Source organism: Dinoponera quadriceps, unplaced genomic scaffold (assembly GCF_001313825.1).
Source record: "Dinoponera quadriceps isolate SergipeBrazil2010 unplaced genomic scaffold, ASM131382v1 scaffold96, whole genome shotgun sequence".
Classification (NCBI taxonomy): domain Eukaryota; kingdom Metazoa; phylum Arthropoda; class Insecta; order Hymenoptera; family Formicidae; genus Dinoponera; species Dinoponera quadriceps.
Genome location: NW_014554269.1, coordinates 214509 through 238947, shown reverse-complemented (window position 1 = coordinate 238947; position 24439 = coordinate 214509). Strand labels below are relative to the sequence as shown.

At 39.1% G+C, this 24439-nt stretch overlaps 3 protein-coding genes and 1 long non-coding RNA gene across 4 annotated transcripts; 1 reads left to right on the top strand and 3 right to left on the bottom strand.

Annotated features, from left to right (window-relative positions):
* Nucleotides 1-75: 75 nt before the first annotated feature.
* Nucleotides 76-2059, bottom strand: LOC106740558 (coiled-coil-helix-coiled-coil-helix domain-containing protein 7). Its single transcript, XM_014611734.1, has 3 exons — nt 1870-2059; nt 1558-1656; nt 76-1487 (listed from the first exon to the last, which is right to left on the bottom strand). The coding sequence occupies exons 1-3, from the start codon at nt 1975-1977 to the stop codon at nt 1386-1388; spliced, it is 309 nt and encodes a 102-aa protein (XP_014467220.1). The 5' UTR covers nt 1978-2059; the 3' UTR covers nt 76-1385.
* A 7831-nt stretch (nt 2060-9890) lies between these two features.
* LOC106740552 (ejaculatory bulb-specific protein 3-like) lies at nt 9891-11444 on the top strand. Its single transcript, XM_014611721.1, has 2 exons — nt 9891-10158; nt 11078-11444. Exons 1-2 carry the CDS (start codon nt 9960-9962, stop codon nt 11236-11238), a joined length of 360 nt encoding a protein of 119 aa, XP_014467207.1. The 5' UTR covers nt 9891-9959; the 3' UTR covers nt 11239-11444.
* LOC106740566 lies at nt 10425-10771 on the bottom strand. Its single transcript, XR_001374091.1, has 2 exons — nt 10539-10771; nt 10425-10477 (listed from the first exon to the last, which is right to left on the bottom strand). It is a non-coding gene; the product is annotated as an uncharacterized LOC106740566 (long non-coding RNA).
* A 4612-nt stretch (nt 11445-16056) lies between the features above and the next one.
* LOC106740827 (male-specific lethal 1 homolog) lies at nt 16057-22890 on the bottom strand. Its single transcript, XM_014612262.1, has 4 exons — nt 19911-22890; nt 17100-17845; nt 16806-17024; nt 16057-16674 (listed from the first exon to the last, which is right to left on the bottom strand). The coding sequence occupies exons 1-4, from the start codon at nt 21093-21095 to the stop codon at nt 16575-16577; spliced, it is 2250 nt and encodes a 749-aa protein (XP_014467748.1). The 5' UTR covers nt 21096-22890; the 3' UTR covers nt 16057-16574.
* Nucleotides 22891-24439: the final 1549 nt, after the last annotated feature.

The following is a 24439-nucleotide window of genomic DNA, read 5'->3' as shown; positions in this document are numbered from 1 at the left end:
TATATATGCACAATTCCTTTTAATTATATAAGTATGAAATTAATATAATTATCTTATATATAAATGTGATAATTATTTACATTATTACATGTTAATTATATATTAATTATAGTTATACTTGGTTATATTATTTCTCTAATTATTTCTCGAGCAGTGTAATATTGATACATAATTTACGACGATAATTTATTACATTACTGTACATTTATGAATAGATGTATATTCAGGTAAAAGAAAGAGAAAAAAAACAATATGTAGAGAATCAACAAAGGATAAGAAGGGTCCGCATTAATAGTCGAATCTTATATTTATGATTGTCTCAAGTTCATCTTAAGATATTTCGTAACTAATGAAATGAGCTGTACAACGTCTGAAGATTAACTCGAGACTCAGTCTTTGATATAAGATCCGATTTTTAATATGGACCTAAAAGTCTAAATTGCAGATACTAGTAAAGTGAAATATAAGAAGCACAACTAAAACGAACAGATGTTTAAATAATATTTGTACTGAGATCGCTTGTATATGGATCTTTAAGTGATATTTAAAGCGCTTTCATCGTGTTTATTTGATTTAAAATTGGACTATGTGTGTACAAATACTTTTTCTTTGAACGCTGCCGAAAATTTGTCGAGCGATAAGCTATAAATGCACCTCTTCGTTTTTAACATGTATCGTCCCTCGGACGTTATTAATATATTATTAGCGTAATAACTATTTTATTTTTGTCATTCCTTCTTTCTCTCTTCATTTCTTTGACAATAATTGGAACCTGTATAAATTGTTACGCACGCGTTTATACTCGTTTTATAATCGTCGAGTTGTTTTTAAGAACCTCAAGTCGCATTTAAGCGGGAGCTAATGACACGTATATCATAGAAAGATGGTGTGTGTATATGTGCGCGCGCGCGCGTGTTGTGTCAGTCTATGTCGTGTCAGTGAGATATTTGCGTACTATCAAGTATCTCGAATGATTTGTGTACGATAAATTGCGACGGATGTTTCCGATAAGGAATTAAATATTGGAATATAATTGATAATAATTTTTTTGTTCTGTGGTTACTTGAAAACAGATCTTTGGTTACAGTTGTAGATATAAAGTAACTTGAAAAATACTCTTCAATATATGTAAAATATAATACATTTATAATATAAATATAAATTGCAGGTAGAGCTCAGAAAGCAACATTTATTTAGTAAACACAGTCAATTTTTTTTCGAATGGATGTAATAAGTTCTCAGACAATGCTTTGTTACATTATATATACAATATGTTCCAGTGTATTATTGAGACAGCGATATATCCAAAGATCTAAAATATATCTAAAGTAACATAGAATAAAAGATATTTTTACAAAGTAAGGCTTTTATATATGTATCTATTATTATCTAAAATTTAGATAGTCAGCCTTTATCTTTGCACGTTCCTCCACAGGTGGCAAATATGGTTTAATATCTTTTAATTTGCGGTCACGCCATACAGTGGCCTGAAGAGAAAAATATCCTCTTGACCCTTTTCGAATGCATATGTAAATATTTACATCACACAGAAATTACCCAAAATTTGCTGCAGTTGTTGTAATTGGTAAAATATATTTTACATTCATTGCGATTATCTTGGTGTAAATCAAGACATTTTAGAGACAAGAGTTGCTCCTGAAAAAGAACATAGTTACCGTAAAATCGTAAAAGCCCTATTCCTTTTTATTTATGCTTTTCTCATGTTTCTATTCTCCATTTTTCCTCCTATTATTGGCGTTTATTTCGCCTTGTAAAATTATAAAAAGTGTTAGCAGAAGTATCACATTTATCAAATAGCAAAGTTCCAATAAATAGTATCCAATAACTATGTATGAACAAATCATGTACCTGGTAACAAGGATTATCTGTGTTTTGATCACGCTTCAACGCCGTGAACTTATTTGTAGTATGCGTTGGTTTTCTAACTTCGTTGTTCAATTTATTTTCTGTACCCATTTCATCAACAATATGCCTAACGGCATCTGTACAGACTTGTACACATCACACATCAATACGATTTAAGGTCTGTTCACTTTAGCTTTGCTCTCTATGCTTTTTACCACTAGATGGCACGTCGAATTTCTCGTGTGTGTGTTTTCACTGCATAGAGGACACAAAGTTAATTGCCGCGCGTAAAGCAATTTAAGTTAATTCAATTCGTGTATTTTGATTTATAATAAATTTTATTGATATAAAATACATACCCGTAAAGCAACTTCTATAATAAGACAAGTAAATATGGTTTTGACGCTCGTGTATAATAGTTGTTGATATTGTATATTGTTCATTTAAAATCGACGTGCTTAAAATATCATGAAAATTTTTCACGGCAGCGGAAAGAATGCAATTGAAACCTTTGTAAAACAATTCGACAATAATTAGAAACGAGAGAGAGCGTCTTTTCATTTCTCTTTGTACATACGCTCATATGAAGACAAAACATCGTAAATATATAATACAATACGAAATTTTTTGATTGTAACAAATTATTGAAAATCTACAAGACATATTGTGCAAATGCAACTTTTTATGCAGTTCGTATTTTATCCTTAGAGCATATACTACTGGAGGTAGCACGTCTCGATAAGTGTGGTCAGGGTGCGAGAGAGAAAGGTAGATTAGAGGTGACAGCTATCTCTCTCTTACTGAACGCTCATTGGTTGTTTGCTTAGAAGGAGAAAGGCCTATACGAAAGTTCAATTGCCGTCCAACTCGTCAGCTCGTCTGCTAGTCTGTATCATTTTGACGCGTTTATTATATTTGAACATTTAATTATGTGTAAATAGTGCTGTTTGGTTGAAATTATTATAATGTCAAAAATTTGTTGCATCCCAAATTGTCGTATGAGACAAGACGATCCTAACTGTTTGGATTTATGTTTTCATAAGTAAGTCTATTAAAAATGAAGTTGTGTAGGTTAAGTGAACGTTTTCGTTTTCAGTTCTGGTATCAATGATTTTTATAATTTTTTTTCTTTAGATTTCCATCAGATGAAGTTATTAACAATAAATGGTGCGATGCAATAAAAGATAACTTTGAGGATTGGACTTTAAAGAAAAGTTCATATGTTTGTTCTGTCTTAATTTAATGTTTTGATACTATAATTACTTTTTAATTCATAATTAGGGATGTATTATTTATTTATAGATGTTTTATATTGTTATTTCGTATACATTTATACGTTACAATCTCTCAAAGGTGGGGAGTTGGAATCGACCAATGAGCGTTCAGTAAGAGAGAGATAGCTGTCATCTCTAATCTACCTTTCTCTCTCGCACCCTGACCACACTATTATAACACGGGCAGCATAAGGCACGCTCCCTCCAGTAGTATATGCTCTAAGATTTTATCGAAGAAATGTACATATTTTTCCCACATAGCATAAATAGATTTTGTGAATGCTCCACGAATATTGTAAAAGTATATCACATGTATTTTTAAAATATTCGAGATACTTACTGAATGTCACAGTAATGTCATAGTCTTAAGCTTCTACGTAAATCTTAGTAAAAACATTTTGTATTTATGGTAAAATCGGTCTTTATTAAAATTTTTCTGTTAAATTTTTAACACACCCCACAGCACATCAACGTTTCAATAAGATTACAGTAACCTTAAATAGTAATATGGTAACATTTTCACATACACTAATAAACCTACCATTAACTTCCCAGTAACATGAAAATATTCATCTAAACTTCGTCTTTTTTTAAAGACGTGTAGTAGGGGAAAGAATCCTCATAGCGGGACTAAAATCTCCACTCTATGCATTATTAGACGAAGACAGAATGGTACCCGTGCAGCAACTATCTCTTTCTAATATTTGACGACTCTTCGACTACATACGCAATCTAGTTGTACGTTTATGGATGCATACCAGAAATCTTCTAAGCCTCTTGGCTTCTTCCCAAAGGACGTGGCAACGCTTGCCGCGCGGCGGAAATTCGCGCAGTAGCCAATCAACTTTGTTTGTTTTTTCATGAGAACTAAAAGTTTATTGGCTGCCGCGTCGCTCCTTGCCGCGTTCTGTGAGCAAAAGCTATAATTAAACTAACACATCACTCAATAAGTCTCCGGTCTGACACATATATGGCAACACTGTTGACAGACCTATATGATTTCTGAATAGTAGCATCCTTCAAACGATACGTGTCAAAATTTCATGAAATTCTGATAATTAGTTTACAGGTTACAGTGGTTTTAGTAACCCCAGTTTTGTAATTTTCAAAACAATGGATAAAAAAGAATTTCGTGTGTTGATTAAACATTGTTTTTTGATGGGGAAAAATACTGTTGAAGCCAAACATTGGCTTGATAAGCGTTATGGAGACTCTGCACCAGGGAAATCAACTATTATTGACTGGTATGCTGAATTTAAACGCGGTCGTACAAACACCGATGATGCTGAACGCTCTGGTCGCCCAAAATCGGCAGTTGTTCCGGAAAACATAAAAAAAGTCCACAAAATAGTTTTGAAAGACCGTAAAGTGAAGTTGCGTGAGATAGCTGACACCTTAAAGATATCAGAAGGTAGTGTGTTTACAATTTTACAGGAAAATTTGAACATGCGTAAGTTGCTTTCGAAGTGGGTGCCGCGTTTACTCACACCGGACCAAAAACAACAACGCGTCGATGATTCAGAGCGCTGTTTGTAGCTGTTCAAGCGATATAAAAAGGATTTCTTGCGTCGGTATGTGACAATGAATGAAACATGGATCCACTACTACACACCTGAATTAAAAAGATCGCCAGCCGAGCGGACAGCAGCCGGTGAAAGTCTTCCAAAGCGATCAAAAACTCAAAAGTCAGCTGGTAAGGTTATGGCATCCGTATTTTGGGATGGTATTTTGTTCATTGACTATCTAAAGAAAGGTAAAACTATCAATAGCGAATATTACATGACATTATTGGATCAATTGAGTGTAGAAATCAAGAAAAAACAGCCTCACGCGCAAAAGAAAAAAGTGCTGTTTCACCAAGACAATGCCCCGTGTCACAAGTCGATGAAAACGATGGTTAAATTGAATGAATTACGCTTCGAATTGCTTCCTCACCCACTGTACTCCCCAGATCTGGCCTCCAGCGACTACTGGCTTTTTGCAGACATCAAAAAGATGCTCCAGGGAAAGAAATTTGGCTCAAATGAAGAAGTGATTGCCGAAACTGAGGCCTATTTTGAGAGCAAAGACAAATCGTTCTACAAAAAAGGTATCGAAAAGTTAGAGGAGCGTTGGAATGAATGTATCACTCTTGAAGGTGAGTATGTTGACGAATAAAGTCGAATTTCTAAAAAAAGATTTGTTTTTCTTACATAGACCGGAGACTTATTGAGTGATGTGTTATATAAAGTTGTAACGTCCCTGTAACTTTAGTGCAATGTCCGATGCTGTGAGAGCCGTATGTTAATTTAACATATGTTTACATTATCTCCATATTTTATGTCAAGTTCATATTCAACATGTATAAGTATTAAAATAACACATTTTATATTTCAATATCGATTAACATGGATATTAATTTTGTGTTAATTTTTCATATAATTTTTACCTGACGTAATATTTTTCAACGTATTCACCTTGTATCAAATTAACACAAAAATTTGTGTGAATCCATTAAGGCTCGACTGTCTCTGCTAGTATATTGGTTGTGTGACGTCATAGGCGAGAAATGACATGCAGTAAGTTTCTTGCAACATGTAGTTTTATTTTTCAATTTTTCCTGAAAAATATGATTTTATAATCTTGAAACCTGTAAAATGTGCAGAAAATTGAGATATCTGGCCGATACGTAGGATCGCAAAATAATTCTTAAAATAACGAGTCATTTTTCAGCCATACTCGGGCGATCGTGATAGCTAAGATTGCAACGGGATGCCTGAAGGACCTCGTTGTCCGGCCACACCATAGACCGAAGGGTGCGTAATTATGCACACCGACTACTTGCCGAACACTGGGCAATAGTACTGCAAAGGCGCCGCTAGGTGGCGTATACGCAGTTTCGTTCACGTGAGAACAATGTTACTGCAAGGCACCCGCGAGTGGTACCCGCTAGCACCATCTATAGGGAAATTCCGGTTTCATACTTCTACACCTGGTAAGTAGGCACACTACACACTGTCATTCGTTCTCTGGTGAGCTCGCAAGAGTAATCCACAAAGAGAACACCGAGCAGGCGACCGGAACGGAAGCCAGCTCCACCGACGAGAGCCGATCAACCGGTGTCAGGTGATCCTCTCCACCGTTCCTGCATGAAAGTCGACCAATCGGTATTGGTGGTCGCTCTCTCCACCGCCGAGGCTCGATCAACCGGTATCGGCAATCGCCTCCACCGTTCATGCCAGGTAGTAAACTAACCGGCAATGGCAGGTCTCCCCATCGTAGCTGCATCATTACCATTCGAAGGTAGTGTGCACCGCATCGCCGCCAGGCAGCAGCAAGGCCAGTCCATTTTCACGAGCCGATCCGCTCCATACTGGTTGTAAAAGCTGAGTCGAGTCACCGCTTGTCCAGCGCCGACGCCCTAGGCACCAATCAGCCAAAGCACCGCTGTATCCGTGCCCCATCGACACGCCACTCGGCTCTCGAACTCCCGCCGAGAACCAACGTGTCAGCACACACCTCGTCCCGAGAGGACCGCCTCGTTATCTGGCACTTCCTATCCCTCAAAGCTGTAAATAGTGTACACGCCGGCCAAATATACTTGGAGTTGCAACCGAACACTCTAGCTCTTACTCTCTCTCTCTCCCTCCTCCCCCATCCCTATATACCGAACCTTGGGCTCCGGCGAGCCACATCCCGGCTACACGGAAGATGGCCCCGTAACAAGATTTCTCGTCTGATAACGTCACAAAACCAATATGGTTAACGGAGGAAGCTGAGCCTTAAAAAATATTTCACATATAATCATTTATAAACATATAACTATGCATAATTATACTGAATTATATATAAAATTTGTCTATATATAATTATTTAATATTAATCATACATAATCCTTACAAGTACGTAATGTTCCTAGAATATTATGTAACATTTTTTAATATAAGAATATTCTATTAATGTTATATGTCCACTTTATTTAATATTTTTGGCGTATTATAAAAATGTTCTTAGAATATTAGAAGAATAATAAAATAATAATAATATAGAAAAATATATATAAATAAAAAAATATATATACATATATTATATGTATAAATATATTTATGTGTAGTTTTTTTTATATAAAACATTTTTACACAAAATTATTTCGACTTTATTTATATAATAAAACAAATGNTTTTTTAATATTATTAGAATTGGACATATAACTATCTATTAATTTTCCAGAAATATCACTTAATATTATATGATGTGTAATAAATATGTATGATTAAATAATTATGTATAGACAAATTTTATACATAATTTAATATAATTATGCATAATTATGCATATTTACATGACTACATATTATATAATTATATTATTATATATGAATATTTTTGAATAAAGATCGTTTTGGACATGTGAAATGTGTTAAATTCAACATCAAATTTTTTATTGTATACATTTTTTTATGATATCATGTGTTGTCTGGGCTGTTACCTAATTACATATCTTGATATAATATATTTTCAATGACGTTACTTCATGAATAATTGAAATTTTCAATCACGCTACTTCATGATAATGAAGTTTTTGTTGAAAGAGGACTGTAGCGAGATCTATAAATCGAATTCATTTAATGTTTAGTCATATTCGTACCATGTCATTATTCAAATATGTCTATTATTACATCCACTGCAATTCGCGTCAACGTCGGTTGCGAGACTTCTTCGCTCCCGCCTTTACGCGGCAGCGAGTCCATCTCAGCTAGTTCAATTTTTAATAATCTTATAGCGAGTCGAATCCTTCGCTATTCCGCGTGATAGAACATCGTGGTTCCTTCACGTTCTTCCTTGATATTCGGACGCGTCGAATCTCGCCGGGTTTTTCGTTGGGCGCCAGCCGGGTCTTTCCCGGCAATAATTTCCGCCCCCGGCCGATTCGGTACTTTCGAACGTGCCCGTTCGCCGGAAGCAGTCTCTATGTACTTCTCTACTTATCCTACCGCGTAAGCTCCGATACATGCATTCGGGACTTCTAATCTACGATGACTGTGCGACCGGCGACTTGAAGAGGCGCCCGAGTCTCCGGGATCCTTACGCTCGAGACGCTCTCGAGCCCGGCTCTTGTCGCCCTACGACGTGGCCCTTAATTCTCGTAAGTCCGGGCACCCCGAACTTCCAACGAGTTTACTTCCCGGTACTCTTATCGCTCTTCGGCCGTCGGGAAGCGACGGCCACCGACTCGGGGTTAATTCGCAACTCTACTTCTTCTATTCGCGGCTGTACATAGTCTTCGCTTACCAACTCGCCACCGGCAGCTCGCCTCTCCTCCTCTGGATCTCGTCCCTTGGACACGGCAACTTTTCTCGTTCGCTCGCACGCTCACTCGGACGTCCAGTTAGCTTGCCGTCGGGCCGCACAGTGACGAGAAGGATTTTTGTCACGTAGCTCAAGAGGCAGCCGCCGCAAAAATCTGTCACGCTATTCAATGCGGCCTCCGATTGGTCCTTCCGACTAGATCACACATATCAAGGGCGCAGAACCTCGCGTCTGTTGTTGCTCTCTCGACGCTTGTTTATGCTTGTTCTTTCCCCGGAACGGCATTCGGCAACTATAGGGTTCGCAGTAGTTCACAGGGCTCCCGGGCGCGCTTTCCGCGGGATCTTTCCCTGCCTGCTCTGCGACCGGGTCGCGGGACCTTGCGCCTTTCTTAACGCAAAGTGGCCATCCCGCTATCAGTCGCCGACCATCCGTCCGGGCGAAGGTCTCCCCGTTCCTCCGCGTCTCGTTCTAGCCGTTCCTTCCGGACCCTTGCTCTCGTTCGTCCTTGACTCCTGCCGGCAGCTCCGTTTCCTCTCTGCCTCCTCTCCTCCGGTGTTCTGGCTCGGGTGTTCATACTTAAAAAAAATTATAATAGCCGCGGATTATGTCTTGTGCACAAACGGCGCAAAAATAAAAAATCTGTAACTCGGTCGCCTTCTCTTACGAGCGCGAGCCTCCAGCTCCTCCTCGGCCAGGCTACGGCCCGAGTGACGAACGAAAATTTGCGTCGTCACAATATATAATCTATCTGTCTATCTAATTAATCATATATTGTATCGTGTGAATTTAAATTGTTTCCCAAGAAACAGTTAGGCTAATGCTTGGTATTATTTGTACAGGCGAGGCAATTTTCAAGAGCAAGCCTCCTACTTCCGCTTGTCAGTTTAACTTGTCCGACAGATAAGTGCGCCACTGACAACCGAAGGACCGTAAACATGCTGCGTTCATAAAATACAAACGACCAATAAGCGTTCAATGATTATTGCTGTTAGATCCCTAAATTTAGATTTTATATGTAAAAGGGTTGTTTCGATAAGAATATTTCAGACATTACGAAACGCCTCACAGATTTTGTAATTATTATATATTTTAATTATTTATATATATATAATTTTTTTTCTATGTATTATTATTTAATATTCAAAAAACATTCCTATAGTATTAAAAAAATATTGCATAACATTCTTAGAATATTATAAGAATTAATTTAATTCTTAATAAATGTTCATATAAGATTCTAGGAATATTACGCTTATAGAGATGTATCATTTGGAAATAAGCTGTGTTGTATAATCATGTTTCTTGTTACCTACAATATAAAAAGTGGATACAGATTTTTTCCGTCTGTCTCGCGATGTAATAGATTTTTATCGATATACAGGTTTCCTTACTCGTTATCTTATATAATCGTAGAACGGTTTTTATGCTAAAAGACGCCTATATATTGCAATGTTATTGAACAATCCTACTAGTTAAATTGAATACTTGGACACTATATTTCTGCTACGACTTAGGCTGAGAATACACGATGGCTCGATTAATCAGTATTGTGGCGATCATTGGGATTGCATTGGTGTCTGTCCTGACAGCCGAAGAATTATATTCCGATAAATATGATGACATCGATGTCAGTGGTATCCTCGAGAACGAAAGATTGCGGAACGAATATTACAGCTGTTTTATGGACCAAGGACCATGCCCGACAGAGAATATGAAGTTCTATAAAAGTATTTATATACACAAAGTATTCTACTTTTATCACATTATCATTTATTTCTTTGTGCAAGTTCAGTATTATTTTTGCATTAACGGTAATGTCAAGGTGGTCATAAGTCTTTTAAATTCAATGACCCTTTTTTAAATTTTACTCAGCTTTTTTAACTGAATAGAAACGGTTTGCTGGGTAACTCCTAACGCTGCAGTTAATTCTGCTTGGGCTTGACATGGGTTTTCGGCCAGCAGCTTTTTTAAATCGTCATCTTCCATCTTTTTGAGTTGTCCACGACGTTCGTCATCCTCCAGGTTAAAGTTTCTATTCCGGAACCTCTGGAACCACTTTTTACACATGCTAGAAGACACTTTCTTCCTCACAAATCATTTTCTTTACCTCGGACGTGTTTTTTTTTAACTGAAATGCGAAGAGCAAACAGTGCCTAATGTGTTGCTTGTCAGACGCTATCGTGTTTACTGTGTTCACAGTGAATTGTTTGAGGTTATGTCAACTATATATTCCGGTTTTATGGTTTATTATATTGATACTATACAGCCCTAAAGTTGGCGGCAAAAATTTTCCACTTAAATAAATGTTACAATTGATTTAATGTTAGGGCCGAGAATTAATATGTACATCTAGTATTATATTTAAATATTTTTTCTATATTATTATTTTATTTTTTTTTATATTCTAAGGACATTTTATGATATGCCAAGAATATTATGTGAAGTAGATATATAACATCAATATAACATTCCTATAATATTAAAAAATATTACATAACATTTTCTAAGCGCGTAATATTCTTAGAATATTATAAGAATATTATTTTAATATTTAATAATATTCATATAATATTCTAAGATTTTACATTATTGGGAGATATTACGCGCTTATAGGGGAAGTACTGAACATTTTTGTCTTGTTTTCAGATCTTATAAGCGAAGCTATAGTAACAAAATGCCAGAAATGCACTGAGAAGCAAAAGGAAAATCTGGACAAGGTAACAGACTGGTATACACAAAATAAACCCGAAGACTGGAACGCTATCGTTGAAAAGGCCGTAAAAGATTTGAAGGACAAGAACGCTTAATAACGGCTACCAAAACTGGAAACGGAGAAAATCACGAAAACGGCATAACATAAACGGCAATATTATAATTATTTGTAATATTAAATGTTGTATACTTATAGACTTCTTGATATCTGGGAATCCCGCAATGTTATATTAATAACCAATACTAATGCTTACACTTGTAACATTATGTTAATAGATTAAAATATGAGATCATGCAATAATGTCGATTTTATTATAGTTATTATAATTGTGACCTGTTAAAAAATATTTCATACATAAAATATTATATGAATATTATTCAGTATTAAAAGAATATTCTTATAATGTAAATATATAATACAATATTCTAAGAATGTTATATAATATTTTTTAGTATCCCAGACAGCACAGGGTTCCTATGGATATCTGTTTCTGGTTTGAATATTCATAAACCTTATATATTTTTGAGGACTCTAGGGATATCCCCAAATGGACAAGTTTGTACGTTCATATCCTTTGGTCTGTTCTTTTTAGCTGCACTACTGAACTGGTACAATTAAAAAGAACAAACTACTTATCAGTATTTGCTCCCTCTATGTCAACGCTATCTTCATAATACGTAATTCCGCTTTCGGTCTCTTTTCATTTGCTGCTGCTTGCTTCACACACACACACACACACACATTTTGTCACGTTCCCGAGAATCACGACACACTCGGCGGGAGCAGCTCCACCGTATTTTACAAACTTATTGGTCGAGCTGTGTTTTAAATTCGCTTGGATGCCCTTGCAATGTTCATTTTCTAACGAGGGATAAAGCGCGAAAGGTTGGCGATTGAGAAGTGGTAGAGAATAACCGAATTTAGATAAAATAAACAATTTACTTAATTCACCCGAAAAGCAAAAAAACAAAAGTCTTGAAGTAAAAATTCGAGGCGGCGCGCAAATCGGACTTTACACCTCGAGTGACAAAATTATGTGACTTACAATGTTGAGTGACACGGCGCGCAGGCGAGTACCTATTGAAGAAGAGGAGAGAGGCGAGCACTCATGCCGACGGCGGAATGGAGGTTGCAGTAATGTTCTACGCAGAGAATAACGCAACTTGCAGCACTTCTCGAAATTTTGTTCACGGCACGGGCACTTGCTGTGATTTTTAGAATTTTGGCACTGAGCAAGATGGGAAAGTTAGATTGCACTGGTATCGGCACACGAAACCGCGGGATGTGCCTAGCACGTGAAATAAAAATACAACTTCAGGTCACGATTTTTAGAGGGGGTGCGAAACAAACGTCCGAATAGCGTGGCTGTCAAGTGAAAAGTGTTCAGCCCTCGATCTCTTCCGCGGCTTTCCGTTTCGCCCCCTTCTTTATTCGCTCGACGTGGAGCGTTATTGGACACTCCGGATGTAGCGCTGATAAAAGTGATGCTGCCGTTAATTAATTAATTAATTAATTTTCTTTTAATAACCGGAACATCTACGCGAGTGCTCCTGGGAGGAAATAAGGGAAAGGTGAGGAGTAGAGTGGGTATATGGAACAGTGCCGGTAACGTAGCTTAAGGACTGTGGGAGACGAGGCAGATTGATCGGGAGGAGTGGAGATGTGAAAGAGAAAAGAGGCGAAGGAAGATAGAAGATAGAGAGGGAGAGGGGAAAAAGGGGATGAGAGATACATCATAAAGAGAAGCATCGAATTACGCGAGGTCCGATAAGGCAACGGATGCACCTCTGCTTCACGGGTAACGAGTTCTTCGACAGTAGCCAAAGGCGAAGCGGAAGAATGCCGAAAGAGAGAAGAGGCGAGCGAGAAGGAGAGAGAAAAGAAGGAAAATAGTAGTAGAGAAAAAAGAGGGGATAGAATAAACGAGAACATGAAAGGTTTTTCGTTAATTAGTCGTTTGAACGATTAATTTCCCATATTCTGAACCTCCAGCGCTCCCGCCCGTCGCGCTTCCACCTGCGCGTAATGGTCTTAATTACATAGGTTAGTCAATACCTCGAAGTGATGATCAGTCGGCACGTGGCGAGAATGGAAACGGAGGGGGAAGGTTTTAAAGAAATATATAGTAGAAAAGGGAGGAGGGCGCCGACGACGAGTCAGTTGAGTGAGTCGAGATGCAATTATAGCGCGCGCGCGCGCCCACGCACGCACGCACACACACAATGTTCCATTGTGCGAGAACTTCGCAAGCAACAAATCTTCTTATCGTTCCTAAACGTCTGGTTTCGAGAATTTATGCACATCGAACAGGCTCATCGAGATTCAATGTCTTCTTCTTTTTTATTTCTAAAATGTACTCGATGTTATATACATAGCAGGACGTTTAAGGCAGATCTGACATTAGAGAGGCTGGTCTTATCCTCCATACCTCTTTCAGAAAAACTTTCATACAACTTCTGACATACACAATATATCTGCCGTTAGAAAATAATGCCGTATGTTAGAAAATAATAATTTATGTATTTCTCAGTCGCGTAGTCTATACTTGTAGATGTACTAAGAACTCAATCGGTAATTCCTGCTAGAAAAATCGTCATTTTTACAAGGTGTCGGTAATTACATTCGTAGTATCGTAGCATCTAAAATGCCGTTTTGTTCATGAAATTCTAATGGTTTTCATGGACGGTTAATACACTATCTTACAGAATATGTCAGTTGTTGTATACATATATCTTAAAAAGTAAGACATAAAAAAAAGAAAAACTTCGAAAATCATATATCTCTTCGAGAAAAGACGTGTACGGTTTTCCTCAAACTTTCATCCAAGCCGAGATAAATTATTACGTCAGACGGCGTCTTAAAATTATGTGACACAGCATATTTAAATATGCGAAAATAATGTGTTGTTATCTGCTCGAAAACTATTATTCACACATTGATTCCTTATATTCGTAATACCACAGTTTCTTTCTACAATGCAAATGTAAAGTCGGAATTATCACAAATCTAGGACGCCATTCGCAGAGCTTCTGTTAGCTGTCCTCCGTGAAATGATTAACGATAGATGGATCGATAACGCTGTTTGAAGATAGCACGAATGGAAATCCGTAAGAACTAATATACGTATAAATTTTATTTACCAATAATATAATAATTCGAAGCACGAAGACAGTAGACTTAACTTTACGCTTAATCGAACTGATTGTGCTAGAAAACGCGTGTTATTTTAAGGAATCTCGTACTTCGGGTCGTCAAAACTTGGGCCACTAGTTATCGGTGATTTTACATTCGTTTATAATATCCGAAGTTCCTTCCTGTCCGCTTCTGTGACCGAAGAATTACATTCGAATCTCGATACAGTGTACCACTTGGGAATCGTCAAAGGTAACGGACGCTGTAACGAGTTCGCTTACAGCTGTAAATCGTGGTTTGCAGATCCTTACTCGTAATATAATAGATATACGACATACAGGTTGTATCAAAAGGCGCTCAATTTCTTTTAGTTACAGATTTTCTAGACGTGATTTTCTTCCATCCCATCCAACTTCTTTTCGCCAGTTAATATATCAACAATTCGTTCCGAAGTAAAATATCTCTTAAAAATGAAATTCATTGGAGATTATAGCTTAAACTTAAAAAATATACAAGATTACATTCTACAATTAGGCCTTCCTTCAAATTTTTCAGAAAGAGACGTCAACTCCATAAATTCGTCAGAGAATCTGTCACTGAGAGGAAGCGCGCATTTTCTGAGACACTCTGTACAATAAATATATTTGTACTGTAAGTTTTGGAGTTAACCAAACGCGATCCGTTCGCAATGATGCGCAACTTTTTAAGAAACAGTGACGTCTTTCGTCACTAAAGCTATTATACAGAATTTATAAAACGCCAAAAAAGGGGCTACACAAGATTTAAAAATTGATTATATTTTTTTTCGCGTTTTATATAACATCATTTTAATAAGATATTTCTCTTTACCAAGTATATGCCTTCAGTATACATGGTAATTCCATCAGCGATTTTTACAATAGCAAGAAAACATATTGGGTTGCAAAATTCATATAAATTGTTCCGTATAATTGTAAAAAAAGAAGAAAAAAGAAAATTGCAAATATCCAGTGCTTGCCTTAGATGATTTCAGATTCATCTAAATAAAGATGAGATGAAAATCCGAAAAATTCATCTTGGATGAGGCGAAGAGAATTTCGCTTTTAATTAATCTAGATGAAAGATAAGTATTGCTACTTACCTAGATAATTTTTTAGATGATATTGTTTTCATAAGAGACTTTATAAAAATTTATAATAAAAATTATGCAGATCATAAAATTGCACAACAGTTAAGTAATTCATCAACGTAATTGCTTTAAATTTAAGGATCTAACAAAGTCCAATAAACATTGACTGTTCACTAATGTGTTTTCTGAACGCAGTCATTATTTCAGTCTTCTATAAAGCCCATATCAGACTACTGACTGTGAAGGCCAATCTGACTAACGGTTATAACTCTCGATTCTTGAAGGGCCTATCATAGTAAAGTGTCATGTAACTAGTCTATTGTAATTGGTAAGAGTTGGCAGTCGTAATCGGTAATCGGGCTGGTCTTCACAATCGATCACAGTTTGATATGGGCTTAAAGTGGATTGATCAGTTGAAACAAATGGTCTGTTCCTTTTAGTTGCATCTGTTCAGCTAAAAAGAACAAACCAAAGAAGATAAAACCGAAATTTGTTGATTTGTGAAATCTAATCTCCATTTCCTAGCCTGATACAGGCTTAATGCATAGGTCCATATTATTTCATTCGTTTTATCGAAAAGTGAGTTCAGAATATGGACCATAACATCATTTCAGATAATTTTTAGATGAGATAATATGTTTTTTTACCTAAGATGAGGATGAATATATTTTTTTTTCTTCCATCTAGATAAAGATGATCAATTTATTCATCTGGATGATTATTTAAATAATTTTAACTAGTTACCGGCAAACACTGCAAATATCAGTCACATCAACTGATTGAAACAAAAATCTCTTGATCTTATTCAAGTGTTTGATACACTCGCAAACTGTCACATCGTTTTCGTTACATTGTGTGATACATATTCATAGTTACATAAATAAAATGACCAACACCGAGTACAAAATGTAGAATAGATGTATCAAACAAGTATTGACGATGAATTTACTTAATCGACAAAAATGTAGAAAAGAATAAACTATATACCTGCTGTATACATTGCAGACGTTTAAAAAGTTAATAAAAATATCTTTGGTGCCCCTATATATCTCGCGTTGTAATGAAAAAAAAAAAAGAAAAAAAAAGAACACTTATTCAAATGTGTGGTGAGGGAGCAATACTATTCTCAAGATTTAAAACCGACGGTCCAGATAAAATCAGTTCTGTCCATTTTTATAAAAATTTATCTCCTAGACTTTTCTTCTACCTGTAGATTTTCTTCTACTTGTTGAACGTTTAGGGCGTCGACACTTTATTCGCGTTGTGTTCGACCAAGGTAAGGAAAATTCACTGGAAAAGAGAAAAAGAAATCAGCGATTGTATGTCATACTGTTTATAAAATACACAACTGAAGTATCATACATAAGAGGGCTTGCAAGATATATATATATATATATATCATATATATATGTTAAACTTACCTTGGAGTAAAACTAGGAATAGGGGTGCCAAATGCAGTTACTGGCAAATGAGGATCCACTTGGAGACTTTGAATTTGATCTACGTCAGGCCACAAGGACGTTATTGTTTCTTCTTCCAGGGACGAGGGACAAGGGCCGGTATGATTGGTATTGTAACACGTGGCTTGATGATTTTGACGTTCTTGCCTTTGCTTTAACTTTTCTATATGCCTTTGTTCCCTAATCATGATAATTTATGATAACATCAGGATACAAGTTGCATCATGACATATGAGAGAAACGCATTCTACAAACCTTATCCTCTGCACATCCCATCGTTTCCTTCTCCTCTCGTCGTTCTCCAATTTCAAATGTCTTTTGTTAAAAATCTCATCGTCCAAATTTTCAGTACCCTCCATTGTGTAACAACTTGTGTATATTTTTACCCTCCAATTTGGAACTTCTAGAGAATTACACGTTTCTACTGGACTGGATTGTTTGAGACTTAAGGTATAACTCGGATCCCCTACAGCAGTGTAATAATGTTCCTCTGTCGTAAGAAAGGATTCCTTTTTTGCAAGAGATTTTGTCTTTCTGTCATTCTTTCTAATGGGCTCGTGTGATGAAGTCAACACCTTATCCTGTACATTGGAGGACGCGTCAATATTAATGGTGGATGAGCAAGACAACCCTCTCTTCTTTTTACTGCCCGTTGACAATGGAGTTGGGTCCGATCGTCTCTTCTTCTTCTCCTCCCACTCGAACCTGGTGTCGCTAGCCTCTTGCTTTACCTCGTGCTTGATTTGATTATCCAGAGGTTCTTGCTTAACAGTCGTGATACCACCGCTGGTATTCAGACGTATCTTAAAGCTCTCGTGTAAAGTGTTACCACTCTCGGATTGCACATTTCGATGCGGTTCACTGGTTGACGCAGTGTTCACCGTATTAACACCAGGCGGCGAACATGTGCCGAGATGCTCGGCGGAATTCTCGCTACTACATTCAGACCTCAGTTTCTGCAGGTTCACCCTCCTTTCCATACGCTCCAGGCGTAGTTTCAACTGCAACAGACAACATACATGCATATATCTACCGCTTTCTATTGCCTATGTACGAGGAATCAAACGCTATTTACACTTCTCGTGTACGGTCTGTGCAAGACTCGCTGTTTCGAGCAGTAGGTCATGTCGAGTTGTTTCCTTAATCGCGTCGCCGTCTTTATCGTCTCTCGCGCGAAATCAGAGAGGTTAATTCCCCGCGCTCCACCATTCACGCCGATCAACGCGAAACATTCAACTCGAACGCGATTTCGTTGGCGCAAACCGACCCGGAGTGGTCCTCCGACCATCCGACACCGCCTATTCCGTCGCACGGAGCAATTCCGTTTCATCCCCCGCTTTAACTGTCATTTTCAAATCATGATAGCACGCGAAAGCGAGAAGAACGTTGTTCTCCCTCGCGAAGGAAACACGCATATCTGCCTGTCTCGCTCTGTCCCACTTCTTTTCTCGCTCGCAATATGCGCGGTCTCAATGCGGAAGTAGCGCCACCACGTGTCGACCACGCGCAGTTGACCTTCACGCTTGGCCTGTTCCCCGCGTGGCGTGTTCAAGTTAGAAGGGAAGAGCGGGAAAGAAAGGGGATGACATTCGCGAACATGTGCGAAGAGCACGTTTTTACAAAATGGTGACAAAGTCGGATCCATCGTCGCCGGCATTCCGCAGCGGATAACGAGAAAGATTGTGAACGCGTTCGCTCGCACATAGGGTTGGCTTAGATTAGGTTAGGTTAGGGTGGTGCGCTCCGACTTTTTTTTATTACGATCGATGTCGCCGACAACGGCGCAGAGAGTAGACCGACGTTTCAACTGTGTGACATTTATGACCACAATCCCTTCCCCCCCCCCCTTCACTCTTTCTTTCGACTCATGTGCGATTCGAGAACAAGTCGAGAATGTGAAAAGCCATAACATATACGGAGTTTTGTTTATATCCTTTGCAAGTGGACTCGACAATCGAGCGTTTTGCGAACTAAAGGAACAAAGGACATGTGTGCACTTTAAATGGGATCGGGACCCACTGTTGTAATTGCTCTACACTATTTTGTTTCTACATTGTGAAAGATCATATTTACGTCGAATTGTTGTGAATATTCTTTAGCTCCGCCTCTAGATTTGCATTTCGACACTCGCATCTTCTTTAAGGTACATATGACGCAATTGTCACGGCTTACGCACTTACGCGAAAATCAGATAGCGAAGTGAAATTGCAGCGGAGGACGAATCGGGATTGAAAACGCGCTCGATGACTCACTGCCGCTCACTTCACTCCGCTCTATCACGTTTCGCGATCGACAGGGCGCGGTATGATTTAAATTAAAACGACAAATGAACTTTGAGAACTCCCGTACAAGCGTCTTCCGCAATAAAATGGGTCCTCGACTAAAAAAATTGAAACAAAAGAGACGGTAGAAATCAAAGACGAGCTTCATCTTACGAAATCGAATCTGTCGGTCGTCGATAACTATTATTTTGAAAATATTTCTTACAGCCTCCCACCATTCTATCTCACCCGTGTTATCACAATGACATGATGGAATGTTTAATTAAAGGAAAATGGAAAAAAGCATCAAAGAGGTAGGTAAGTCGTTTGTTTCTCAAATCGTAGATCGCTTTCGCGTAACAATGAAAACCGACGCACCGAGAAATGCGGGAAAGAGATTAAACGATCGCTCATTTCAGAACGCAAATGTTATTTCAAGATCCGTACTTTTCACGAGAAACGGGTACTCGCAAGAAGCAAAACATCACGTGTGTGTGTGTGTGTGTGTGTATGACAAAGGGAAAAAAAGATTTCGTCTTCTACATCATCTTCGGAGCCGTTCCCTAGTGACTAGTGTTCCATTTTTCCAGCATGATCGCGAGAGCACGCGGAATGCACTTCCACACCTTCAACTCGACGGCGTTCTCGCCGGGAGCGCGGAAAAATCAGACCAATTCCCTCCGCGTGCGTTCATTCACCGGCTAAAAGAAGGGGGAGAAAGAGTGGGGAGTGGAGCGAAGAGAGAGAGAGAGAGAGAGGAAGCGAAGGAGCAAGCAAGCGCACAACTGTTCGCGCGTGTATGTACCGTCTCGTTTTCCTGGCGTAGCGCGGCGAGGAGCTTGTCCTTGGTGACGATCTGCTCGGACTGCTGTTGGATGAGATCCAAGTGTAGCAACAACAGCTCCTTCAGGTGCTTGACCTCGGTGAGGTCGTTCTGACGAGGTTCGTTGCCACGCAGGGGGCTCACCCCGAGAGCAGCAGCCGCGGCAACGGCGGAGGCAGTCGCAGCAGCCGGCGTGCCGCCATCCGTCATGCTCGCATACATGTGGTCAAAGTCACAGGGAAAACTGAGGATGCCGGCGGGTCCGGTGGTGGTGCTGGCGACGACATTCTTGCCGATGTCGTCGCCGTCCATATCTTGGAATTCCTGGCTGCGCGCGTTGCCGCAGCTGTTGTTATTGTTGGTGGCGATGCCGACAACACCGGCGGTGCTGATCGCCGTGCTCGTCGTCGTGCTCGCCGAGGAATTGGTGTTGACGATCGCGCTGCTGGTGCTCGAGGACGATGACAGCGTGGCGACGGTGCTGCTGGAGGTGCTGCGGGCGCCGTTCGCCGGCGACGACGTCGTCGTCGTGTTAGACAGGTGTTCGTTCATCGCCGCGACCATGATGCCGCGCTTGTGCCGATAGTGACGGTCCCCGACGTCTTCCTCCTCCTCCTCCTCCTCGTCGTCGACGATGTCGTCGTCGTCGAACAATGTTGACGCGGTGTCGACGACAACGACCGCGGCGAGCGTGCTCGCGCTGGTGCCGCTAACTATACTCGCGTTGTTACCGGCATTCGCCGTCGTCGTCGGCGGCGTCGTCGTCTGAAGGATCACCGACTCGAGGCGCCGGCCTGTCCTCGCGTCGTCGCAGTCGCCGATACGCGTTGCCTCACGACGGCGGTTCACCGCTGGCGTCGTGCCGCGGGCGTCGAGCAACGTCAGACCGCCGTCCGCGGCGCCACCGCCGCCGATAACAGCGGCAGTAACTGTGACGGCAGGAGGGACGCCGCCGATCTTACCACCACTGTCCGCAATATTGTCACAACCACCACCAACACCGCTGCGAGAGCTGACGCCGGAGGAGACACTTCCACCACCACCCACACAGCCTCCTCCTCTTCCTCCACCGCCGATGCTGCCACTGACAGCGCCGGTGGCGTCGATGCTGTTTTTTTCACCGTTCACGAGTCGCTCGGACCACAGCGACGAGCCGCCGTTTGACATCTTCCTGCTGCGGTCTTCGCGGTGGCTGCGTCGCCGCTACGACGGCTACCGACCGCATTTGCTGCGCCCGCTGGCACGAGCGTACTGACAACAACACACGCCCGGCTCGCGCACATTAAGCGACGTCCCGTGGCGGATCGCGCCACGGACGACGACACCGATGCAGCCGCTGCTCGCCGTAACTCTCTCTCTCTCTCTCCCTCGTAGTGGGCTCCGACTCTACCACACACACATACGAACACACCCGCGAAGCGACGCGGCCACCCGTCGCCTATCCTGCCCTTTCCTCTCGTTCTCCTCGTCCTGGCCGTCGTACGAGGGCAATTTTTCGCGACGCCACGGCTCGTGCCAGTGAGAGCGTGCACGAGGTGTGCGCGCCTCCGCTTCGTGTTTACTCTCGCACCGACGAGGTGCGCCGCGCGACGTCTCGCCGCTTAGTTACTGATCGTTCATTGTTACCTTCGGAAGGACAGAGAGCGAACCGCGCACCGTTTCGCGAGTCTCGCGCTCGACCGCAGAGATTACGTTTTACACGACACCGCTAATCCGGTTTAGGGTGCGTTCGGATAGCGCGCTATCTGCGCTAAAGCGTCATTCTATCCTCGTTTACATTTATTGATATTACTACGGTCGTTAGCGAATTAACATGTGAAACGTAATCAATAACGGAAGTTAACGGGGATTCGCGGGGATGTCCTTAGTATACCCGGCCGCTCATAATCGATATAATTTCCCAGCGAACATAGTTACGTATAAGTGACATATTAATGACGTATTAATAATGACGTAAAGACGTCATTTTGAAATGTCATCATATGTTTGCGCTGGGTTAGGTTGTAATTTATTATCGTCTAAGCGTGCTTTGTAAATGTTAACGTACGTCTACGATCCACCAACATTGCACCGAGTGTCCCACTTTAGATATTACGATTTCTTTTTCTCTGGATTATTCAACAGTTCTTGGTTTTCTTTTTTTGATTTGATAAAAAGATATGCGTAATAAATTTAGCGACGAGAGATATGCTGTTATTAATAAAAAAATATCTTGTGTAAGCAGTAAAAATATTTCGCTATTAAATTTCTTTTTCAACATCTTAACAACCATCAATATTTTCAAAATTTGAATTTAAACTGATTGTAAATTGATTTAAAGTAAATGTAAGTACCGCTAGTTTAAAACTTAAAAAACTGATAATCTTACAAGTGAATATTCACAAGAATTCAAACGTCACTTCTCTCGATGGCGATAGGTAAGCAAAATTCGAAGGTTTGTAATTTCCATAAAAATGATGATAACAAGATGATTCTAGAACTATTTTACAGCAGAAAGTCTCTAATTTATAGATCTATTTTTAATATACATCTACTTTTCACAATATTGTAGGGATATAAATAGAAATTCGTTGAATGTTAAAATGTTTCGTGAAATTTGTCGAATTATACAACTTGAATGAAACATTACAAATGACATTTAGACAACTTTAAAAATGTGAATCTTCCTCTTTAATTGGCACATATTCGCATATTGCGCTTGTGACATTTTCCACAAAATTATTAAACATTTTAACAACAATGCGGTTTCGAATTTAACCATTTATATAAAGCGAACAAATCAATGTACGATGTTTGCTAAAAAACGACTAGAAAGCAAAAGTTCACTTTTTAAAACGCATCTATCGCGATTTTCATATCATTAATTTTTTGAGATAAAGACTCGATTGAAAGATGACGTTGAAAATATAGCAGTTGCTACTGTTTATTTAATTCAGTATATCATGGCAAAAAACAATGAGAATGTTATGATCTTCACATACTTAAAAAATAAGAATTTCAAGCTTTGACATGCTTTTAGAATCATCTCATTGTCTTCGTTTTTACTAAAATTATATAGATTGTTAAATTTTGTATATTTTGCATGAGGGTAAATATATGACTGTTTTACCGTTGAATCCTATCACTTAGAAATTCGAAATAGTCTGATTTTTCGTTGAGTTGTACCACAATTTCAATTTCTCATAATGAAGACTATCATAGTCGGATCTTATATATAAGACCGTCTTAAGTTTATCTTCAGATACTGCACGGCTTATTTCATTGGCTACGAAGCATCTGTAGATACACTTAAAACGGATTTAAATATAAGATTCGACTGTGAATACCGATCTATGGCCGATATTCATAGGGTCTGTTTTCTATTGCTGCACTGACTGCTCTTTTTTCTCTTTTTCCTACTAAATCTCAAGAAAGAGAGGAAAAGAGATCACTGCAAACTAGTGCAGCCAATGCAGCAATAAAAAAACCCTAGTTGAATCTTATATATGAGACCGTTTCAAATTTATCTTCAGATGTTCTATGATTCATTTTATTGGCTACGAAATATAAGAAATTCGATTATGAATATCAGCTTATGGTATCCATATTCTGAACTTACTTTTATTGATAAAAGTGCCTCTAAAGCTATGTTCGGAAATATCACACTGAGAGTAGAGTGTCATTTAATTGACCAATTGTGACAAAAAGAACAAAGATTTCTTTATCATTATTGGTCAATAAAATGTCATTCTACCCTCAATATGGTGTTTTTGAACATAGTCTAAAAGTGGCGTTGGAACCATCTGATTGGCTAAGAAGCCACATTTAAGGCATTTTTATCGATAAAAGAGAGAATGAGAACTTTTGACACTAGCGGCGTTTTCGATTTGTTGACGCGACCCGATTCATTCTGGTATTCGCTAAAGTATTGCAAACTATAATATATATAACATAAACTATAGATTGCTGTACTGCAAAAATTATCAAGTCGAGTCAGCAAATCGAAAATGCCATAATTATAAACATCACATGTCCAGACTCAAACCTTTTACAATCATCATTTATCAACTACTTAGCCGAGACTCGCACCCTTTTTAGAATGACGTTTTGCTTTACGCCGAGAAAGGGCGCCAGTTATTAACCAACTTTGACCCTTTGCAATTATTGGACCTGTTATTTTTGCTATTTACGTCACATTTAGTTCTAAAGTCTCTGCTATAAGTCGTTACTTTAGCTATGTTCGGTTTTGTGAATCGGAAACATCGATTTGTTCTTAAGATTATCTGAAGATAATATCTAGCCAATGAAACGACTTTCTTTGAGCAATCGGAGCAAACGATGTCTCTGAGTTGCAAATATGAACGCAGCTTTCCTTCACAAAGAATTGAAATCTTATTATGATTCAACAAATGAACAGACGAATTTTCATTTTTTAACTTAACAGCGGGTTAGACGTCCATATAATAAAAATAAGCGACTTTAACAAATTCTAACTTCGGTAAAAATAATAATAGTAAGATGGTTCAAGAAGC

Excerpts from the sequence above, each read along its gene's own strand:
- LOC106740558 (XM_014611734.1), bottom strand. The coding sequence starts at position 1,977 with ATGGGTACAGAAAATAAATTGAACAACGAAGTTAGAAAACCAACGCAT. Across the intron at positions 1,657-1,869 it reads CAGATAATCCTTGTTACCAG|GAGCAACTCTTGTCTCTAAA; the intron begins GTACATGATTTG and ends GTTCTTTTTCAG. Across the intron at positions 1,488-1,557 it reads ACAACTGCAGCAAATTTTGG|GCCACTGTATGGCGTGACCG; the intron begins GTAATTTCTGTG and ends TTTTCTCTTCAG.
- LOC106740827 (XM_014612262.1), bottom strand. The coding sequence starts at position 21,095 with ATGTCAAACGGCGGCTCGTCGCTGTGGTCCGAGCGACTCGTGAACGGT. Across the intron at positions 17,846-19,910 it reads TACGCCAGGAAAACGAGACG|TTGAAACTACGCCTGGAGCG; the intron begins GTACATACACGC and ends TGTCTGTTGCAG. Across the intron at positions 17,025-17,099 it reads TGGGATGTGCAGAGGATAAG|GGAACAAAGGCATATAGAAA; the intron begins GTTTGTAGAATG and ends TATCATGATTAG.
- LOC106740552 (XM_014611721.1), top strand. The coding sequence starts at position 9,960 with ATGGCTCGATTAATCAGTATTGTGGCGATCATTGGGATTGCATTGGTG. Across the intron at positions 10,159-11,077 it reads GAATATGAAGTTCTATAAAA|ATCTTATAAGCGAAGCTATA; the intron begins GTATTTATATAC and ends TCTTGTTTTCAG.